We start from the raw sequence: 22,577 nt of genomic DNA, 5'->3' as shown, positions 1-22,577 counted from the left end.
ACCCAGGTATAAATTTTTAAATCCAGGCCCTTACTACCTGATACCCATTTTGTTTTGCAAACTGTATGTGAGGGAGCCTCACTTCGGTTTCCTCAAATGGCCTTTCTCTCTTCCCTCTAAGTCTTCCTTCTAACCCTTTCTTACATTCAGAACTATTTACTTCTCTGTCAGTATTTCTCCATCTCATTTAATTTAAAAATTTGTTTCTTCTACAAAGCTGTCAGTGCAGAACTACCTGTAATGATGCTATCTTTAGTACTTAGTGTACTTAAGCCCTGATGGGTTGCCAGTAAATGTTTGTCAGTGTTGCCAAATGAGAAATACAAAGGAAAGGCAGAGGTGTTCAGTGAAGATTTTTTAAAAGGAAAACTTAGGATTCATAAGGGTACTTGATTCTCCTGAATAAAACTTGAGCAGATAATGAGGAACTTAATGCTCTAGTTTTTGGGTACTGTTGCTTTTTGAGAGTGGAGAAGTCAACTTACTCCATTCTGTTTTAGCTACTGTATTTAGAGTGGAAAATACAGTGTTGCCAGTGATTTCAGGAGAGTCATGGCATTCTCTTCTCTTTCAGTTATTTTTTCCCTTAATATCATTGGTATCATCATTATTATCATCCTAATATTTACTGAATATTTACTATGCATCAGACACTGGGGTAGTACATTATATGCCTTAGCTGCTCGGCGAACTAGTCACCCCCGCTTCTCACGTGAGAAACATAGTTTGTTACTTGCTCAACTAGTAAGTGGTAGAGCTGTGATTTAAACTCTTCTTCTTACAGAATTACTTCTCTAAAATACCAGTCTATCAGTTTCTTCCCTATCTACAATTCTCTGATGATTTTTTTATTGCACATGAAAAAGAAAGTACAAACTCCTTAGCAACATTGGAAGACCCTTCCAAATCTGTCCAGTCTACTTTCCTATTATCTTTCTCCACTCCACTCATCCCCTAACCTGTATCCTGTGTTTTGCTCTGACAGAGCTGCTTATTTCACAAACATACCATACCATTTCACACATCTGAACCTGTGTTTCTATCTCTAGAATGCTTTCTGTTTGCCTACTGTGCAATCTATTTATCCCTCAAGGTCCAGCTCAAAGGCTCTGTACTCTGTGCAAAGCAATCCAGAATTATCTGAGCAGTTAGTGGCTTGTTTATATATTTTTGCTTTAGTCATTTTGCACTGCTTTGTAATTATTTGCTTACATGCCTCTCTTTAATAAGAATATCGAGACATGATAAAGGAAGACAACTTTTTTACAGACATTAGGTAGTTTTAAACTTAACCAACATCTAAAATCTATGTATTTAAAATGACATTGTTTCCCTTTTTTTCCATCTTCAGCATAGGGCTACTTTCAAATTTGAATCAACAGATGAAGATAAAAGAAAGGTAAGACTTGGTGTTACTGTGTGTATATGTGTGTGTGTGTATACTTCATTCATGGACTTTATAAACAGTGGACTTGATTTCATCTGATGGTTTAGTTTTCAGTTTCCCTTCAGGTTGGTTTTTAGGAACTCTGAGAAGAAAAGCAAGTGCCAAGTTTAGTATGGATTACACACAACTCCCTCCTGCTCCATTCCCAAAGGACCATTACCCTTGTATAAATCCAGGGAATAGAAAGAAGGGATCAGTTACTCTCCCCTTTATCGTCTCACCTCCAGAGATTGGCATTGTTTGGTGTCAGGATTGCAGACTGCCCAAAATGCATTGCTGAATTGATAATCTTGGCTTTACAGTAAAGCTTGGCTTTAGATTAAGTTTTGAGAAAACAGCTGTTCATGCTGCTGCCCCTCAATCATATATTGTTCCCTGTGCTGGTGGTTATTTATGTTGTCAGCAATTGTCTTGGTCACTGACTTCATGGGCAGAGAGGAAAATGGGGTCAAGAGACTGACCACTAGAGGAGGTGCAGAGGGTGACCATGTAATGTTACACTGGTCTGTGGGGGTGGCCTGTGGTTGCTGTACTTGGTTGATTGGAGCATGATACTCAAAGAGAAGCTCACCAGTTCAGCCTGAGTGTTTGCTGAGCCCTATGCATCTATCCTTGGCCTCACAAATGCTAAGACCAGGTGAGAGAACATGGCTGAATCTGTTTAAACCTATTATTGTTGCTGGAAAAATAACTTAAATCTAGTGCTTTCCTGGTAGTGGTTTGATCATACTTTGGAATCATCCCTCTACTCACCTCCATCCCCATGTCTAATGTCTACATCCTGCTCATTTGGCTTTGTAAGATTTCTCAGTACGCTCTCTCCTTAACCCCTGCCCTAATGCAAGCCTTCATCTGGATTACTGTACTGGTTTCCTAATCCTTCTTTTTCCAGTTATGTGTCCTGCTAATCCATTGTCCATAATTCTATAACAACAATCTGATCGTGTCACTCCCAACTTTAAAAACCATTGAATGACTTTCTTTGTCTTTAGAATAAACTTGAAGCTTCTTAACATGGCATACTGGATGCTCAGTGATGAGATCTTTGCCTACTTTTGCAGCTTATTGCTTACTTCTCTCCTACGGAACTTACGCTCTAGCAATTAAGAAATCTTTCCAGAGGTACACATACACATCCCTTCTGTTTCCTGTTTTGTACCTTCACATATGTTTTTTTTACCTAAAATTCCCTCTCCCTCTTGTATTCCTCTTCACCTGGTTAATTCCTACTCAACTAGAGGAGCGCCTCCTTCAGGAAGCCTCCTCTTGTCTACCTGATAGGGTGAAGTACCCTTTTTCAGTATAACTATAAAATTCACTGTAAATCTCTAATACTATGCTTATATAGTGTCTCTTAATTATATATCTCCGTCTCTCATTGTTAGACTCTGTAAACTCCCTGAAGACAAATACTATTATTTGTCTTTATATCCTTAACATCTAGAGTGCGCAGCATATAATAGGCTCTCCAAAAGTTTTATTGAATGAATGACATGGAGTATAAACTTTGGAGCTTCAGAATCTAACTCTGACTTTCTTTTGGACTTGAATAATGTAAACAATACTGGAGTACCTTTTAGAACAGGGTTTTCAGCCAGGGGTGTGCTGAAAGATATAAGATAGGCCTGCTCAGGCCCCACCCATATCTAGACTCAGAATTTGGAGGATGGGATCCCGGCATGTGTATTTTTATAGATGGCCTTCAGGAAATAAGTACTTTACTTATTTGGTGAGAGCACAAAATGACACAAGTCTCTATGGAATAGAAACTGACAGTATCTACCAAAATTTACAGATGCATTTTGCCCTTTGACTAGTCAGTGTCACTTTTAGAAATCTGTTCTGTAGATAGATTAAAGTAAACAAAGTTATTCATTGAAGCATTGTACAAAATAGCAGACGATTGGAAAAAAAAAGTCTCCAGAAATTAGAGAATATTTGAAGAAACTTTTCCATACATTTACATAATGAAATACTATGCTGTGGTAAAGAGAGAGAGGCAGAGGAAAAAGGAGAAAGACGGACCATTATGTGCCAATGGGAGAGAGAGTTAAGTAGAAAAAAAAGAGGAGCATGATGTTAAAAAGACTATTTTAAAAAATGTATTCATGATAGGAAGGCAGATGCTATTTGGTTTAGTCAAGAGTAAGTGCATTAAGACAGATTTTTTTTTTCCCCCTCTCCATGATAAGTTTCAGTTAAGGAAGAAAATTTTCCTATACAGTTATTAATAAAGCATGTTTATTTCCTGTAGGATAGTATTAAAACCTAACTTTTTAAAAGTGTTGTTTTTACTGCCTTTTAGATTTTTGGTGATAGTAACTGCTATACTGGTGTTATTTTCAGTTTAGTGTATAGATTGCTGCTTCCTGGGAGTTCTGATACAAACAGATGTCATTAGGGACCTAGCTAGGTAATCTTCATTAATGGAAAAACATTGACAAACAAAACCATTTCAGTCTCCAAGGGTTAAAACCATTAATGACTCTTTCATGCCTAAGGCCCTGAAAAGATTTTAAAATTAAAATTATTGGACTTTTCTAAGGGGTCTACATCCTAACAGATTTTTAAGTTCTTAGGGTAGAAGGGCATAGAACAGTAGGCATGTCTTCACATTAAACCCAATCTGAAAGTAAGAGGAACTCAAATTACCATCCAATTTGTTTTGCTGCCCTAGTTCTCTCTTTGCTAAACATGTCTCTGGAGCTTGCCACGAGTGCCCCTTTCAATAAACTGTGGGTGCTGTCTCTCTGAAAAACACCTCTCTTATGTGAAACCTTTGTGGCAACTTAAAAGTAAATGTAAGGGAACAGGGCCTTTCAAAAAATAAAACTTGATTATATGAGCTTTTTAGGAATTGGTTATAAATTAATTTTCCTTAGACCTAATTCCTAATACTTATGTAGAGTTTTGTATTTTTACAAAGATTTGCTTTGCAGTAGTAATGCAGTAATGCTGTAAGTGTGGCAATAGTATCACCATCTCACTTTTATGGATAAGAAAACCAAGGCTTATGTACTTGCTAACACTCATGTCACTAGTAAGTGGTGGAGCCTCAACTAGAGAACAGATTTTCTGGCTATTCTATGCAGCTTTTTCATTGCTCAGTGCTCCATAGCTCCCACTCATTACCACTTGAGGCATATTTCAGAACATTTGAAATTATGACTCAGTACCTTGTTTTATCTCTTATTTCATACCTTGAGACACCATTTAGGCAACTAGACTTAAATTGGAAAATATCAAAGAAAATTACCAACTAGGGATGCTTAAATTTTTCCAGAGAAGTAAAGTTGGATACAACTGCTAATGTTTGTGCAAAGAATGTGAATAATTCCAGGTGCATGTGGCTTATGGTATATTTGGATATAAGCACCTGTGCTTATTGAACATTTGCTTTACATCTTGTGGCTATGATTACCAGCACGTAAGCAAATATATCATGCAAATATGTAGGATGAGGGGTATATGATAATAATCTGAAAATTTACATCTTGAGGGAATGAAAGCTCTTATATTGGTTTCTAGGTTTTTTATTTTTTTTCTTTCCTTTTTTTTTTTTTTTTAATGGCCACACCCACAGCATATGGAAGTTCCCAAGATAGGGGTTGAATCAGAGCTACAAACACAGCAATGCCACTGAGTTCAGGGATCAAACCTGTATCCTCATGGACAATATACTGGGTTCTTAACCCACTGAGCCACGGTGGGAACTCCTTATATTGGTTTCTAAACCACAACTGATTTCAAGGCCAATAAAGAGAATTAACTGCAATAAAGTTTGAAAAATACATGTCATAAAATGAGTGAAAGAATTGTAGCTCTTTTACTTGTAAGATAAGAATACAACCATGTCAAATACAGAAAACTTCATTGTTGTATAAGTCTTTAGGTAATAGTAATTTCCTCAAAAGAGTGAAGTTAAAAATAGTTAAATTTCAAGTATTTATTTCATTACCCTTAAACTCACATAGGTAAGCTCATATTTCTGTGAAGGCAGAGGGTAATTACTGAGTTGAGAACTCTGAGGACAAAAATTCTGGCTTACTTTTCTTTGTATTTTCATTCCCCAGCACTGCATGGGGCACAGAATAGGAATCTATAATAAACACCTGTTAAATTAATAAAGGGAACTTGGAGATTAAGTGGAGGCCAGTTCCTATGACTTGTATATATTGTTTGGTTTTGAGTTTGATATTCTCTTTACTAGATAGCAGAATCTCAAGCACATTTCATAATGTTGTTTACTGAAAAAGCAGAATAGAATAGAAAAGTATTCATACAGTATGATTGCAACCATGTAAAACTACTAAAAACTATACAATGAAAAATGTCTGCAAAGAAGTTCACTAAGTAGTGGCTATCTGAGTATTATTACTATGGATGGTATTTAATTTATCTTTTCTGTATCTAAAACTTTTCTGTTATAGTATATTAAAGTGATATGAAAATATAATTATATATGTTTATATTATATATTTATATATTATATTCTTTTATAGTAGCATGGTTAGGGGCATAACCAAAGACCAATACCCTTTTTTTGGCCACACCCACAGCATGTGAAATTTCCTGGGCTAAGGATGGAACTCGCTCCATACCACAGCTGTAGCAACACCAGATCCTTAACCCGCTACTCCACATGGGAGCTTCCCCACTGCTTTTTTAAAAAATCATTTATTTTCTCTAAAATTAAATTAAACCTTCATGATTATCTTACATGTTCCTTTTGAGGGAACATAAAAATGCTCTTTAGGTCTGGAGATAATATCACTTATGGAGCCAGTTTATGGAGTGAAATAAATTTATTTGAACATAAAAATTCATGCTGCCCTTTGAAATATTTCTCTTTACTTTTTGCCCCCAAAGTTAGGTGTACTTGGCATATAGTAGACATCTCTAATCCACAAATATTTTTTCAGAAATTCCTATGTGCCAAGTCCTGTGTTAGGCCTTAGTTCCTAAGTTGGCTGTTTTCCTGGTTTGGCACTTTCTCAGCTACAGATGCATACTGAGGGTTGCTATTGTTGACTATAGAAAATGAATGGGTAATTTTCCATATTAGAGTCTCCCAAAGAAAATATGCCAAGATAGAGCCATCAATCCTATACTGTGAATCCATGCTTAGGAATAATTTGAGGCATGAATGCTTGTTAGGAAATCCCTTCATACTTAGTTTAGTCATTTGAAATTGTTAAACACCAATCAAAATGAACTTTTTATGTCTTTCAGATTTGACTCAAATTTTATTTGATGTCTTCACCTTAGGGAATACTTTGATACATGATGCAAGTATAGTTCTCACTTAGAAACCAATAACTTTAAAGATAATCATTTTCATCATTTTTATTTCTTTAAAACACACAAACACACGCATGACCAAAAGCATTCTAAATCTTTTACTTTTTAAAGTACCTGTCCATGTATTCCCACTGTGGTGCACCAGGTTAATGAGATGGCGTTGTCTCTGTAGTGGCTCAGGTCTCTGCTGAGGTGCAGGTTCAGTCCCCGACCTGGCACTGTGGGGTTAAGGATCCAGCATTGCTGTAGTTATGGCATAGGTTGCAGCTGTGGCTCAGATTTGATCCCTGGCCTGGGAACTTTCATATGCTGTGGGTATAGCCAAAAAACAAAGTTCCTGTCCAGCTGGGATCTGGCATAAAATTTAACTAGAAGGGATGAATTATATCATAGGCCAGGATAAATACCTCACAGTAATTAAAAATAAAACAATTTAAAACTTCATTTCAGATTCCATTTTTAAATTTTAGATGATGTTTTGCTCTGGTATTGAAGAACTGCATGTAGGAAGAAAGAATAGAACACTCTTCTGATTTAGTAAGCCATAGATGTCACAGTCCATACATAATTTTATATGATTCACTTACAATTTTTTTCTTTTAAATTATATTGAATTATAGTTGATTTACAATGTTGTGTTTACTTTTGCTATACAGCAGAATGATTCAGTTACACACATTTATATCTTTTTTATTGTGAATTTATCACAGGATATTAAATATAGTACCCTGTGCTATACAGCAGGACCTTGTTAATTCATCCTATATATAATAGTTGGCATTGGCTAATCCCAAATTCCCAATCCTTCTCTCCCCCACCCTCTTCTCCTTGGCAACCACAGTTCTGTTCTTTATATCTGTGAGTCTGTTTCTGTTTCATGGATATGTTCATTTGTGTCATATTTTAGATTCCACATTGAAGAGATATCACATGTTATGTATCCTTCTCTTTTGGACTTATACTTTGCTTAATATGATAATCTCTAGGTCCATGTATGTATCACTTTTTAGGATTTCTCTCTGAGAAGGTTTCGGATCCTTTTTCTCATATTAAAAACTCATCAAGAGGGTCTGCTTCCAGCCATGACAGTTGTGAAAGTTCTATGAATCTGTTCTCCAGGGAAACTTTAAAAAAAAAAAAAAAAACAAAATCAAAAAAAAAAAAAACAAAACCCAAAAAAACACAACCATTTAAAGACTCTGGAAGTAGTCCTAAGAGCATACAGTCAGTGAAGGAACATTTATTTAGAAAAATCTACTAAAACTCAGAAAAAGTCAGAAAGTGAAAGTCTGTGGTATTTGAACTGAGACCTGCTCCCTCCCTCCCCTCTCTCAGCTGAGTGAGATGGAAACTCTCCTCCAAACTGATGCAGCCAAGAACACAGAACTCCCTCTTCCTTCAGCTTTCAGTTGAAAGGCTCTCTGCCTGGTAAGGACAGGCATAAAGTCAGCATTTCTCGACTTGCCCAGCTCCATGTTGCTGAGACTAAATTAAGAGTGAGTACAGCTGAGAGTTGGATTCTCTCGCCTTTCACCCAGCCCCCACTCATGGGACAGAAGCTCTGCCATGGGTAGGGCACCACTGAAAATATTGAAGTCCCAATTGCATTTTTCCCTGGCTAATGGGATACAGGTTCCACCCTGGGAGAGGCAAGCTGAGGAGTTCTGTCCCCTTCCATTGAGCTCTTAAGGAGGTGTCACCCAGAAAGAAGAATATTATTATCTCTGTCCTCAGCATCAGAACCAAGGCTTAGGAACTTTGCCCAGAGGAACAAACAGGCGTATTAACACTGAGCTTTGAATCTCTCCCCCAAGGAACAAACTTAATTTGCAACAGCCTGAAGTTCCTGCCTGAGGATATAAGTTGTGAAAGGCAATTGAGAGGAGATTGACAGATTCCTTGGAGATAGAGGGCTAACCAGAAGGCTGGTTAGTTTGCTAGAAAGAAGGGAAGAAAGACAGGGAGGAGGAACCCTCCTGTAGTTTAGAACAAATCTTAAATACTCACCTCAGGAACTATCCCTTCAGAGGAGCCCTATAAATTGGTTCAGTTTGTAGAGCAATTTATGCCCCAGGACACTATTGAAGACAATAGATCAATCAGCCTGCAGTTAGTAGAGCATAACAGCTGGGTGTGGTCAGGGAAAGAGAAAGTCAAAGAGAGGCCTGCCAAAGCCACTGTCATCAAGGGTGACCATGGCATACTAAAGAATGAGCCCTATGAGGAGCTACATCTGCAGAGAACAAGGGGGAGAATATACATAACTAAAGTAATTCATCTAGTCACTGAGCAAATAAACAAGCAAATAACAATGGTAAATTGTGGAGGGTAGGGGCAATACCCATTGTTGCTATAATATATTATCTAAAACGTCCAGTTTCAAAAAAAAAAAAAGCCATGCAAATAAACAAAAAAACAGGAAAGAAGGACCTATACAATGGAGGAAAGCAGGCAGGGGAAACTGCCTGTGAGAATGACCAGATGTTGGATTTAACAGACTTCAAAGTAGACATTACAAATATATTCAGAAAACTAAAGGAAACCATAATTAAAGAAGTAATGCAGGGTTTGATGACAGTGTCACATCAAGTGAAGAATAGCAATACAAAGATAGAAATGATTAAAAGGAAAAGAAGAGTCCCTTCTGTGGTGCAACCGAATCAGCAGTGTCTCTGCAGTGGCAAGGATGCAGTTTCAATTCTCAGCCCACCAGAGTGGATTAAGGATCTGGCATTGCTGTAGCTGTAGCATTCAATCTTTAGGAACTCTATGTGCCATGGGGCAGCCGAAAAACAAAGAAAAAAAAGAAGAACCAAATGGAAGTTTTGAAAGTGAAAAGTACAATAACCTGGGAAAAAAATCACTGAAAGAGGCCCAACATTGGGTTCAACCTGGCAGAAAAAAGAATGAGCAGACTTGAAGTTAAATCAATAGTGTGTAAAGAAAAGAACAGAGAAAAGAATAAAGAAAATGAAAGCCTCAGAGCAATCTGAGACAACATTAATGTACCAACATACACATAATGGGAGTTCCATAAGAAGGAGAGAAAAGAGAAGAAAAAATACTTGAAGAAATAATATATAAAAACTTCCCAAATTCATTGGGAAACAACATACATATCCAGGATGCTTAATAATGAGGATAACCTCAAAGAGACCCACAAACAGAAAAATCAGAGTAAAAATGCCAAAACTCATAGACAAGGAGAAAATCTTGAAAGAAGCAAAAGAAAAGGGACTTGTCACTTACAAGGGAACACAGCCACTTCTCATCACAAGTATAGGTCAAAGGCAATGGGATGATATATTCATGGAGCTTGAGCTCTTTTTTTCTTTGAAGAAAAAAACCTTAGCCAAGAACTATCTTTTACCATTGCACCAGAGGTAAAGACATGTTTAGATGAGTGAAAAGGTGAATTTGTTCCAGACCCACCTTACAAGAAATACTAAAAGTTCTTCTCACCAAAAGCAAATCACCACAAATAGGAATTCAAATCCATACAAAAACACAAAAGAGAGGAGTTCCCTGGGGGTCTGTCAGTTAAGGATCCAACATTGTCACTTCTGTGGCTCAGGTCACTGCTGTGGTGCAAGTTTGATCCCTGGCCGAGGAACATCCACATGCTACAGGTGTGGCCAAAAAAAGAGAAAGAAACAGAAGAGAACTGATAAAGATAATTTAAATGCATATTTATTCTCAACTGAAAAGCATTTGTATAAAACAGTGTGTGTGCACGTGTATTGTTCAGCCAGTAACATGGAAATGTGATATATTTGCCAAAGTGGCACAAAGGTAGATAAGAGCAAAGCTGTACTGGACTTAAGGAAGTGACACTAGATGGTAACTCTAATCCTCAAGAACAAATCAAGAGAACCAGAAATTATAAATAAGACTAATATAACAAAAACTGTAAATACATACTCCGTATCCTTTCTTCTCAGTGACTTTAAAAGACAAAATTATTTTGTTCTTTTTTATGGCTGAGTAGTATTCCTTTGTGTATATATACCACATCTTCTTAATCCAGTTATCTGTTGATGGACATTTAGGTTGTTTCCATGTCTTTCTTCGTTGTGAGTAGTGCTACAATGAACATGCTGGTGCTTGTGTCTTTTTCAAGGAAAGTTTTTTCAGGATTAATATAAAAAAAGACAAAATTATATATCAAGTGATAATTTACGTATAATGTATATAACAATAATGCCACAAAAGAAGGGAAAGGAATAGCATCATATAGAAGTAATGTTACTGTATCTCGGTAATTAATATAAATCTAGAGTTAATACTGTAAGGTATGTGTATACTAACCAAGAACAACTGAGGAAATAACTCAGATTCAGAAAGTACCTCAGTTTTGTAGAAAACTACAAAACATTGTTGAAAGAAATTTGAAGATCTAAACAAGTGGGAAAACATCCCATGTTCATGGATTGAAGACTTACTATTGCTCAGATGACACTACATACCACACTGACCTATAGAGTTAAAGAAGCCTTTTGGAATCCTGGGTAGCTTCTTTGTAGAAGTTGACAAGCTAGTTCTGAGATTCACATGGAATTGCAAGGGATATAGACAAACCAAACAAATCTTGAAAAGGACAAACTTGGAGGACTCCCAGTTCCCAATTTCAAAACTTATTACAAAACAGCAATAATCAAGACAGTGTGGTATTGACATGAGGATAGATAAACATAAATACAGTTGTCCTTTGAGCAATTTGGGGCTTAGCAGTGCCAATGCCTTGAGTAGTCAAAAATCCATGTATAACTTTATCATTGGCCCTTCTCATCTGTGGTTCTGCATCCACAGATTGAACCAACTGTGGGTCTTAGAAAAAAACTATGTATAGATATGTGGATGGATAGATATATAGATAAGTATAGATCAATGGAATAGTATTAAGAGTCCAGAAATAAACCCACATATCTGTGGTCAACTAATTTTGGCAGGGGTATAAGACCATTCAGTGGGAAATGAAAAGTGTTTTAACAAATGGTGCTGAGACACCTAGCCACATATAAAAGAATGTGTTGAGCCTTTACCTCACACTCTATGCAAAAATTAACTCAAAATAGACCAGACCCAAATGCATGATCTAGAACCATAAAACTCTTAGAAGGAGCATAAGGAGGATAAGTCTTCTTGACCTGGACTTCACAGTGGATTCTTAGATATAACACCAAACCACTGGCAACCAAAGAAAAAATAAATAAATTGGGCATCATCAGTAACTTTTGTACTTCAGGAGTTCTCATTGTGGCTTAGTGGTTAATGAACCCTACTAGTAGCCGTGAGGATGTGGGTTTGATCCCTGGCCTTGCCCAGTGGGTTAAGGATCCGGCATTGCCATGAGCTGTGGTGTAGGTCGCAGACACAGCTTGGATCTGGTGTTGCTGTGGCTGTGGTGTAGGCTGGCAGCTGCAGCTCCAACTTGACCCCTAGCCTGGGAACCTCCATATGCTGTGAGTGCAGCCCTAAAAAGACAAGAGACAAATAATAATAATAACCTTTGCGCTTCAAAGGATACTATCAAGACAGTGAAAAGACAACCCACAGAATGAAAGATAATATTTGCAGATCATATATCTGATAAGAGACTTGTATCTAGGATTTATAAAGAACTCTGATAAAAAGACAACAAAATTTTTAAATGGGCAAAGGATGTGATAGACATTTTTCCAAAGAAGATATACAAATGGCCAATAAACACATGAAAAGATACTCATCATTAATCTTCAAGGAAGTGCAAATCAAAAACCACAATGAGATACTGGTTTACAGTCACTGGTATGGCTGAAATAAAAAAAGTTAGATAATACAAGTGTTGACAGGGATGTGGAGGGATCAGAATCCTCATACATTACTGATTTGGTACAGCATTTAAAGTGGTGCAGCCACTTTGGAAAACATTCTAACATTTCCTCAAAAGTTTAAACAGAGATACTAAATAACCCAGCAATTGCATTCCTAAATATCTACCCAAAAGAAATGAACATATATGGCCAAACAAAAACTTGTGCTTGAATGTTTACAGCAGTATTGTTTATAATAGCTAAAATGTGGAAACAACCCAAATGTCCATCAGTCTGTGAATGGGCCAATGAAATGTGTTATATCCATACACTGGAATATTACTCAGCCATAAAAAAGAGTGAAGTGATAAGTGCTTAAAACATGTTAGAACTTTGAACACATTATACTAAGTGAAAGAAGCTGAACTCAAAAGGCCACATAATGTACGATTCCATTTGTATGAAATGTCTAAAATGTCTAGACAGATTTGTTGTGACAGAAAGTGGGTTGTGGTTGCCCAAGGGTTAGTGCGGGATAGGGGAATGGGGAATTATTGCTAATGGGTATTGGGTTTCTTTTGGGGTATTGAGAATGTTCTAAAACAGTGATGATGGTTGCACAAGTGTGAACATACTAAAAACCAATTAACTGTATACTTTAACAGGGTAAACCTTATGATATGTAAATTATATACCAATAAAGCTGTCTTAAATACTACATATCCATCATCATTCCAAACATTATTTGAATATTAACACATTTAATCCTCACAACAAAGCTATAAAGTAGGTACTACTATCTTACTTATTTTAGAAATGAGGAAACTAAGGCACACAAAGAAATTACTTGTCCAAACTAGTGAAGTGGGAGGATGTGATTCTAGCCTATGCAGTCTGTTGCCACAGCCCATGTGCTGCACCATACTGCCACTCAATTAATAATTGAATTGACTGGTTGTATGGCTTATGAATCGATTCTATTCATTTTCTGATTTTAGGCATCCAAAATATGAGACTTGATGCAGAGCATAAACAAAGCTTTGACATTGAACTATTTAAAACAATTGACAGAAAACAGAAGCACATGATTTGCAGCATGAGTGGACAGGATAACTACTAAGGATATGCCCTTCCCATGAGCAGTATAGTGCTTGGCCTATAGGAGTTAGGCGTGGTGCAGATTTTTTTTTTTTCGCTATGATTATTATTTTTTTGCTTAAAATGTTAAGTTTCTTTTTCTCAGCAATTAGCTCTTTGTTACAAAGTTTGATTGTGTACTAAGGAAAGTAGAGAACATGTACATCTTTGACTAATTAGGACCTGAAGGAGTTCTTGGCTGAACAGACATTTCCAGTGTTCCCAGCTTCCCCTTTTGTAGATGAAAAACTGAGAGGTTGACTTGCCTAAAGTTATAATTAATGAATGGGAGAGCTGGGACTCAAACTAGGTCCTCTGTCTCCTTTTCTGTCTTCAGTGATCATGATTGCAGGGTGGCTTCTAAGGGAACTTCCAGTACAGTGATTCCTTCTATGGTATCTTGTGCTGAGGGTTATAACACTCTGAATACTTTCAGTAATGGGAAGCTCACAGCAGCCACTGTGCTGTTGGATAACTTTAATTGTTAGAAAGCTTTTACTTGTATGAACTCTAAATCTGCTTTAATTGATCCTCCTACTTTATCCACATCCCTCTCTGCCTCTGCCATTGTCTACCATTTAGCTTGTCTTCCTATTCCTTCTGCTCCATCTCTTTCACTTTTTTCCCCCTACTTACTGCCCAGCACTCACATTTATCAAGAAGCTTTCTCTGGCTAAATTCTCTGTATGTAGTTTATTCCTTCAATCTTTTACTATATAGTTTAAATATATTGAAATACATATAACTTGAGTCATCTGCTTTTATAGTTCCCCAACCCAAAATAAACTTTTTGTCACCAGTTAAAATTTATTTCTCTTGAATATTATGCATGTACTTGAATTTTAAATTGGGAGCATTTTAGGTTAGATGCTTATAGCAGTCCTGTGCACGTAAGTGCTCATTTATAGACTCTAAAGATTCTAAATGGACACTATAGAATCTAGAAAATTAATTCAAAATTGCAATGTTGTATTTATTTTCCTTTCCTTTTCAAGGGGTTTTGTCATTAGATGCAAAATACAGATAAAAATTTCCTAGCCCTGTTGTGCCTGTGCAATGTGCGTGTTAATGTTACTTGATCTGTTGGTTTATCTGGCCATCTTTATGATGTCATGTGCTTGAGCCTCAGTTCTACCCCAAGCGCTGTGCTAGAGATCTTAAAATATATCATCTCATATATAATATTTATATACCCCTAGATGTTATTCCTATTTTTAGGTATAAGTAAATGAGGCACAGTGAGTTCAAGAAATTTACCTAGATCACTAGCTACAAACTAGTGTTTGAACCCTGGTGTTTTTTTTTTAACTTCAGTTGTACTGTTTTCCAATAAATAACTTGTAAGACGCCTTATGATATGTTGTCTCAGATGCTATTAAGTAATATAATACTAACAATATAAATAGATATTTCACAGTAACCTTGTGAAATAGATATATTTCTATCTTCCACATGAGGTAATTTAGCTTCAGATAGAATAAGTAAATTGCTCCTGATCCAAGTTCAGAAAATAGTTGAACTAGGAATTAGAACCCAAACTGTGTTTCTGTACTTTTTTTGCTATACAGTTACAGCTAGTGTGTTCTTGTGCCTTTGAAGACCTTTAAAATCACTACTATCTCATTGAGACAACTTCCCTGTTGTCGCTATTTTCAACTATCTTAGTTTGCTTAGGCTCCCTTGACAAAGTACCAAAAACTGGGTTGCTTTAACAAAAGAAATTTATTTCTCAGTTTGGGAGGCTGGGAAGTCCAAAATCAAGGCTTTGGTAAGGTAGGTTTCCTTCTTGACTTGTAGTCAGCTGCCATCCCACTGTGTACTCATTTGACCTCCTGCTCTTTATGCAGAGAGGGGACTTCAGTGAACCAGCTCCCTGATGTTTCTTCCTAAAAGAGTGCTAATCCCATAAGACCAGGCCTGCTTGCTCATGACTCCACCTCCCCAAAGCCCCATCACATTGGAGTTGGGGCTTCAAACATGAATTTAGTGGGGATACAAATATTTAGGCCATAACATCAGCTTATCATCAGAGCCTCTGTCTTTCACACATGCCTGGGCTACTAGAGCTGAAAACTAGGGATTTAGAGATAGAGTAACTAGTTCAAAGTGAGTACTTGAGAATTGGAGAGTACATGGCATTGGAGACAGAATAAGGAAATTCCAAAAAGGCTGTATTTGGGAGAGACACTGACACACTGGAAAAGGCAAAAAGCTGTAGAGATTCATAGGACCAGGATCTACATCAGCCACCAAGATACAGAGTATATGTTGTGATAGAGTACGTCTTCCAGCCTTGTTAGTGTACTGCATAAACTGTAATGTGGCTAAGTACTCACTAAAGATTAAATGAGTTGATGTTCCCTTATTTGGCAAATTAAAATGTGGCAAATGATAATGCTCCTCTATTTGCCAGTATGTGAAATTAAAATATTAAAATATGTTTTGCATAGGTAGTGGAAAAGAGGGCTGTCTGAAAAATAAAGACTCCTACTTAAGTAGTAAGAGAAGTAGTGTTGACTGGTACTATATTTAAAGAAAAACAAAGTTTTGACATGCCCATTTCTGTCCTGAGTCAAGAAAGGAAAGGGAGCTGATTGGTTGTTAAGTTTTCATTTACACCTAAGCTGCCTTTCCCATCTGTAAATGAACTCTTGATGATGCAACATGTCTTTCTCAGGGTTGCTAATTAGCAGAGAAGCTTGAGCCAAACTTACATAATTGTTACTCCGAACTCTCTCTTCAGTCTTTTGGCAGGATCACTATGATATAGAACATAGCCGGAAAGATTGTATTACTGAAGAAAAAAAAAAATGTACATATGCAAGAAGGGGAGCTAGAGGTGAAATTTAGAAAGTGAGGTAAAACCTCACTCACTAGGACAGTATCCTTTAACTAAAAAATGACAGTTACCATTGCCTCCCACAGTACAAGTAGGAAAAAACCCCAAACTGTATAGATATAAATAAGCTAAATATAAATGGACCCAGCTGCATTTGTATTCATTTAGAAAATCTCATCTTTAGCTTTTTATAAAGAAATTCCAAATTTGACCTCCAGAATCCTCTCTAACCTTTGTTAAAAGCACATTGTAGAATCCTGGAAATAATTATTTAATGTTTTTCTAAAATACAATTTTTGAATTAGGTCTGTCTTCAGGAATTGACTGCATTGTTGTAATTGTTGATTATAGCAAGCTTATTTTAGAATTTAATACCTCTGTCTTTCTCCTCCTTTCTTGCGCGCATACACACACACATACAACATTGCTGTACACAGAGGGCAAAAGTTTAGAACTATCAGATTTTGGTGGCTGACCTTCAGCTCCAGTTAAGAACTAAAATTAGATTCCTGTGGAATATATATCCAGTGACATCCATCAGAGAGACGTGTAGGCATAACCTTGAGTCCAGGGAGGCATTATTTAAGGGATCCTGCCTTAACTACAAAATTGCTTTCACATTTAATTTTTTATCCTAAAAGTTCGTGTGACTTTTTGTATTGTGAGTTGTAATGCGTTCATTTATTTTCATGTAGAAATTCTTCCCCATCACCACCCTTGATAAATCTTTTAGTAAAACAGTGGTTAAAGAGGATGCACTAGGATTGTCCTGTGACTTTATGTATCCTTGGCACTGTGCCCTCTCTCCCAGATGAATGTGCCTATTTTAAGAGCAGGGTCCTATTCCATCACTGTAGGAGCACTGGTTGATTGCAGTGAGAGCATAAATCAAGCATGCAGCTAATGTTGTAGACATAATGGGCAAGAACATAGGGGTGGGGGCAATCCATTCTTATTAAAGAGAGAGTGGTAGGCTATAAGGATAGGTATTTCACTTCCACTACAGTGGCAGAACAGAAACAGTAAGAAGAAGAGGAATAGAACCATGTTTGAGGACTTAAGTCTTTTTATTTAAGGAGAAAAAAAGTCAATCCTCAGTAATTCCTTTCACAGACCTAGCTTAACACAAAATTGCTTTGAATGTTAGAACATTCATTTTTGCTTTATCGTCAGATACCAGTAACATGAGAAGAGAGTAGGACTGGGAGTCAGATAATAACCTTAGTCCCCTTTCCCATTGTAGCTTTCTCTGCTACCATAAGCAGATCATTTAGCTTCCTTGGGAGTAAGTTTTTATATCTATAAAATAAATATCTCCTAGTCCTGAATACCTTATTAGATATTTTTTGCAGAATGGATTCTATGATCAAATAAATAAAGGAAATACCAGCTTTAGAAAATTAAACAAGTTTCTTTTCCATAGTACATCTATAATCAATATTTTATTTATTTATTTATTTATTTATTTTTACTGTTGCACCTGTGGCATCTGGAAGTTCCTGGGCTAGGAGCTGAATTGGAACTGCAGCTCAGTCCTAATATTTTACTAAGCCTTATAGATTTTCCAGACTTACTCTCCCATTAAATCCATTTTTTTTTTTTTTTTTTTTTTGTCTTTTAGTTCCGCACCCATGGAACATAGAAGTATGAAAGTTCCCAGGCTAGGGGTCAAATCAGAGCTACAATTGCCAGCCTACACCACAGCTCACAGCAACGCCGGATCCTTAACCCACTGAGCAAGGCCAGGGATCAAACCTGCATCCTCATGGATACTAGGTAGATTCATTTCTACTGAGCCATAATGGGAACTCCTAAACCCATTTTTTTATCAAAGCTTTTGCACTGCTATTGTTTGTTGATGTTAAGTAGTCATTGTAGCCCTTTCTAACTCTTAATATTCTGATTCTAGAAATTATACTCATTTTGTTTGGCTCTTGGACTCTTTTCTAGCCTGTGGTTATCATAGGGTTACTGCCAAGTTGAACTCACTGGCTGTGCTGTGTGTGTACCCTGCCCTTCTTTCCAACTTGAACGGGAAAGTTATTGCATTCTTCCTGTTTCTTATAAATAAAACAAACATTAGTTTAGTCCTTGTCTTTTGTAGTGTTCACTCTCTCTGTTCACTGTTTCATTTAGATTTGGTTGTTCAGTTATTGGCCAATTTTTATTCTAAATTAATTATGAATCTTTACTGGAATTTCATCAACTAATAGTAAAGATTTTTGAGAACCCCTGCCCATTAAATCCTTTTATTAATCACTGATGTTGGGGAAAAAACTAGATGTCAAATCTACATGTAGCCTTATTATTTCAATTAAAAAAAACAAGCCTCCTTCAAGAAACTGCTCTTGGCTGAGATCTTTAATCATAGGTCTTGTTCTTAAAATGCACAATTTTAGCTCTTACTCTGTACCATCATCTCATTTAATAAACAACACTGTAATACATAGAGTATTATCTCTGTTTTACATGTAATGAAACTTGTGCTCAGAAAAAACAAATAACTTGCCCAGATCTCTCAAGTAATAAATAGCAAAGTGAAGTCTGTATGACTGGACAAACTCATATCTATTACACCATATGGAGCTTACATTGTAGTTATAATGGTAAATAACATTTATTGTTTATTTTATTCTAAGGCAGCAATACACTTTTTTCTCATTTAATTCCCCCAACCACCTTATGAAGTAGATACTATCATATCCATTTTATCTTGGATTTATTAAATAGACACTTGGTGAATTCTTATGAATGAATGAATAGATGAACAATTGAGTATACAAACCAGCCATGACACAGACGGGCCAACTTGGTCTAACTCTTGGTATTTGTTGTGGAGAGTATTTGCTTAGCTATTGAGATAAAGTATAATTTCTGTTACTTATGGAATGATGATACAGGAAGTTCTGTATGGGGCATTGATGGGATACCATGTTTCAAAAATGCATTCTTATTTAAATGTAAAGCTAAGTTGTTGCAACAAAAGGCCTCCAAGAAGGAAGTGAGTTAAGGAATATAGGTGTTTATTACCTTTCCAATTAAGAGTTCTGAGGTCATCAACATGCAGGTGAGTAGCTCTGCTCCATGTGTTTATAGTGACTCAATTTCTTTATAAATTTGTCAGGTTATTAGCCAATACTGGGTTGCCACTTCCAGGTTCTGGGCTGCAGAAGGGGACAAGAAAGGAGAGAAGGCATAACCATTGTCTTAATGACTTAAACCTGAAAAGGGTGTATGTGTCCACACTCCTATGGCCATGAAGAAGAGCTGAGGAGTATGGTATAGCTAGGCAGTCATGAGTCTTGCCTCAGTTCTTATATTCGCAAAAGGGAGAATGGATTTTGATGGACATCTATCACTTTTCACCATGTTAACACTGTCACCTCTGTTAACAGTTAAACAGAGTCTTAGTAAGTATATTTGTGAGGCTTTGTATTATTTCCTTATTATCTGGAATCTGAGCTAGTTTTACTACCTTCGTTACATAGTTGAAGAAAACATATAGGATAAAATACATTCTCTAGAACAGTGCTTCTCACATTATTTATGATGAAGGACCAAGTTTTTTGTTAGTCTGTTAATGTTTCCCTAGTTTGTCAAAACAAAAAAACAAAAAAAAACTGGTACTTTTGTAAAGTACAATAAAAATGAACTATTAAAGAAATAATCACATCCTTGGATGTCATAGCAAAGTCTAATTGCTGTAAAGGTTTCTGAATGCATACTCTTAACTTTTTATACCTTTCTGAACTTACTTATCTATTTTGACATGGTCTAGTAACAGTTTGTGAACTGGCACCAATATGCAGATATTTCTGAATAGAATTTATCTTAAAAGTGTTTTCCTTTTTTTTTTTTTTTTTTTTGTCTTTTTAGGGCCGCACCCATGGCATATGGAGGTTCCCAGGCTAGGGGTCCAGTCGGAGCTGTACTGCTGGCCTACGCCATAGCCACAGCAATGCGGGATCCAAGCCGCTTTGTAAGTCTGCCATTTACACCACAGTTCACGGCATCACCAGATCCTTAACCATCTGAGCAAGGCTAGGGATTGAACCTGCATCCTCATGGATGCTAGTCAGAGTTGTTTCCGCTGAGCCACTCCAGGAACTCCTCAAAAGTGTTTTCTGACAACTTCTTTTTGGTTGCCAAAGTATAATAAACCAACTACGGTATCTGTATTATAAGCAACGGCATTTTCTTTGTATATAAAAATTGATTTTTCTTTTTTAAATATTTTTAGAAATTACCTTTTACAACAGTATTTAAATCATGATAGATCATTTGAATGCTCACATATGCTTCATAGCATGTTTTGCTTGTATCGTCGTTAAAGCCACAGCTGATCCTAGTTTTAACAGACTCATAGTGAAAACCCTGCCATTCTTGAGCTGGGAGCAGGTTGCTTTAGAGCATCTCAATGTATGGTATAGAGGAAGAAGAAAGCCTAATAAAGTGACACGCTCAAGGTCACAATTAATAAACGAGCGACAGCTATGGTGCTATCAAGGACTGGCAGTGGAAATCACAGTGCAGTCAGATGATCTCAATTGAGTCTTGATCTTCTGCTTTGTAGTTAAGTGCCTTTAGAAAATCATTTAAAGAATCATAGTAAACACTCAGGAAGCATTCCTTAGATTGAGAATATATTTGAAAGCTTTTTGTAAATTGTAAAGCACATAGGCAAACAATAGTACTGTAAATATTAAAATTATGAAGCTACCCCTTCTGATGCTAAGTCCACTGATTTTCTGAACTATGCTGGGTTTCATGCTGAATACTTATTGAGAATAGGACTCATTTAATATTGCATCAAGTTAAAATTATGTTTATAAGGACTCTATAGCAATGTGGAAATGCTTAAAATTACATTAGAAATTAAATTTAAAAGACAGGAAGCAAAATTATATACACATGATGAGTGTAACTATGTAGGCTAAATTGATATGCCTGATACTGATAATCAGGTAGATTGACTAAGGATAAACCCTCCTGTCCACTTCATATAAAATATACGAGGTAGTATAATTAGAATGTTTTTTCCATTCAGTAGTTAATGCATTTTACATTTTAAAGAATGTAATTTAAACTCTTCAGAAAAAAGAACTTTATGTGAAGAAATATAATTTCATCTGTTCATATGAGAAGAGTTTTTTACCCAATGGGGCAATTATAAGAATAACCTTTACTACTTAGAAAGGAGAAGAGGCAAACAACATTAATAGACTTTTACTAATGCTTTACGTTCAGGAAACTTCTTAGTACAGTTAGTTTATATTTGGGGTGCTTACTGTGTGCTAGTTGCTCTGCTCAGGGCTATGAGCATTATGAAAAAAATAGAGTAATTGTCACAATTCAGAGTGCTTATTATGTCCCAGAGTCTATTTCACAGCAGCCCTCTGAGACGTGAGTGATATTATTCCTATTTTACAAATGAGAAAGTGAAGCTCAGAGAAGCAAAATAACATGTTTGAATCACACAGAAGTAAAGCTGGGTATTAAACCCAGGTTTTTCTGATTCAAAAGCCACTACAATACATTTTCTTCTCTCATAAAAGAAAGATGTCCTTTCCACCTTCGGAGAGCTTTTAGTAGTTGAAGCAAACTCATGAAAAGAAAACAGGAAGAATGTACTAAGTGCCAAGTGATTGCTACAAATTTTGGTTTGAATATTCCATGGAGAAGGAGAAGGTTGGGGACTGAAATGGTTAGAGAAAACTGTATCAAGTAAATTTTAAGCTTAGCTTTGGAGAGTGTTTACAACTTGAATAGTCAGAGGAGACTGATGCACATAGAGGGAAGATGATAAGAAAGCAAAAGATGCTATGTGAAGTAATTTCAAAGGAATATAATTAGAGAGGAGGGTTCGATAGAGGAACAGAATGAAAGAGAAGACTCAAAAAGCAGGTTGGAGAATCTTAAATGGAAAGCTTGAGGACGTCGAGATTTTTCCTTAAAATCATACATAAAAGATAACCTGCACTGAACACTTAACACATTCTAGGCACTGTTCTAAGTGCTGTACATGTGTGCTGTCATTTAACTTTTACAGTAAGTGAAGCTC

The 22,577-nt window shown here is 36.4% G+C and overlaps 1 protein-coding gene across 11 annotated transcripts in view; it reads left to right on the top strand.

The window, feature by feature from the left end:
• Window positions 1-22,577, top strand: part of RIC8B (RIC8 guanine nucleotide exchange factor B) — a 111,311-nt gene that overhangs the window by 8,192 nt on the left and 80,542 nt on the right. For all 11 annotated transcript variants that reach the window (XR_001303487.3, XR_001303486.3, XR_014803101.1 and 8 more), the window contains exon 2: window positions 1,352-1,399. Coding sequence is in view for 4 of the 11 variants with exons in the window: in XM_084955489.1 (XP_084811615.1) it covers window positions 1,352-1,399 (48 nt within the window). In the remaining 7 variants the exon portion in view is untranslated. The remainder of the gene's footprint in view (window positions 1-1,351; window positions 1,400-22,577) is intronic.

This window comes from Sus scrofa, chromosome 5 (assembly GCF_054392235.1).
Source record: "Sus scrofa isolate SSC_HxYL_T2T_F1_AM1 chromosome 5, Sscrofa_HxYL_maternal_Yorkshire_Landrace_v2.0, whole genome shotgun sequence".
Classification (NCBI taxonomy): Eukaryota; Metazoa; Chordata; class Mammalia; order Artiodactyla; family Suidae; genus Sus; species Sus scrofa.
Note: the sequence above shows the minus strand (reverse complement) of the source record. Positions and strands in the feature narration are given on the sequence as shown.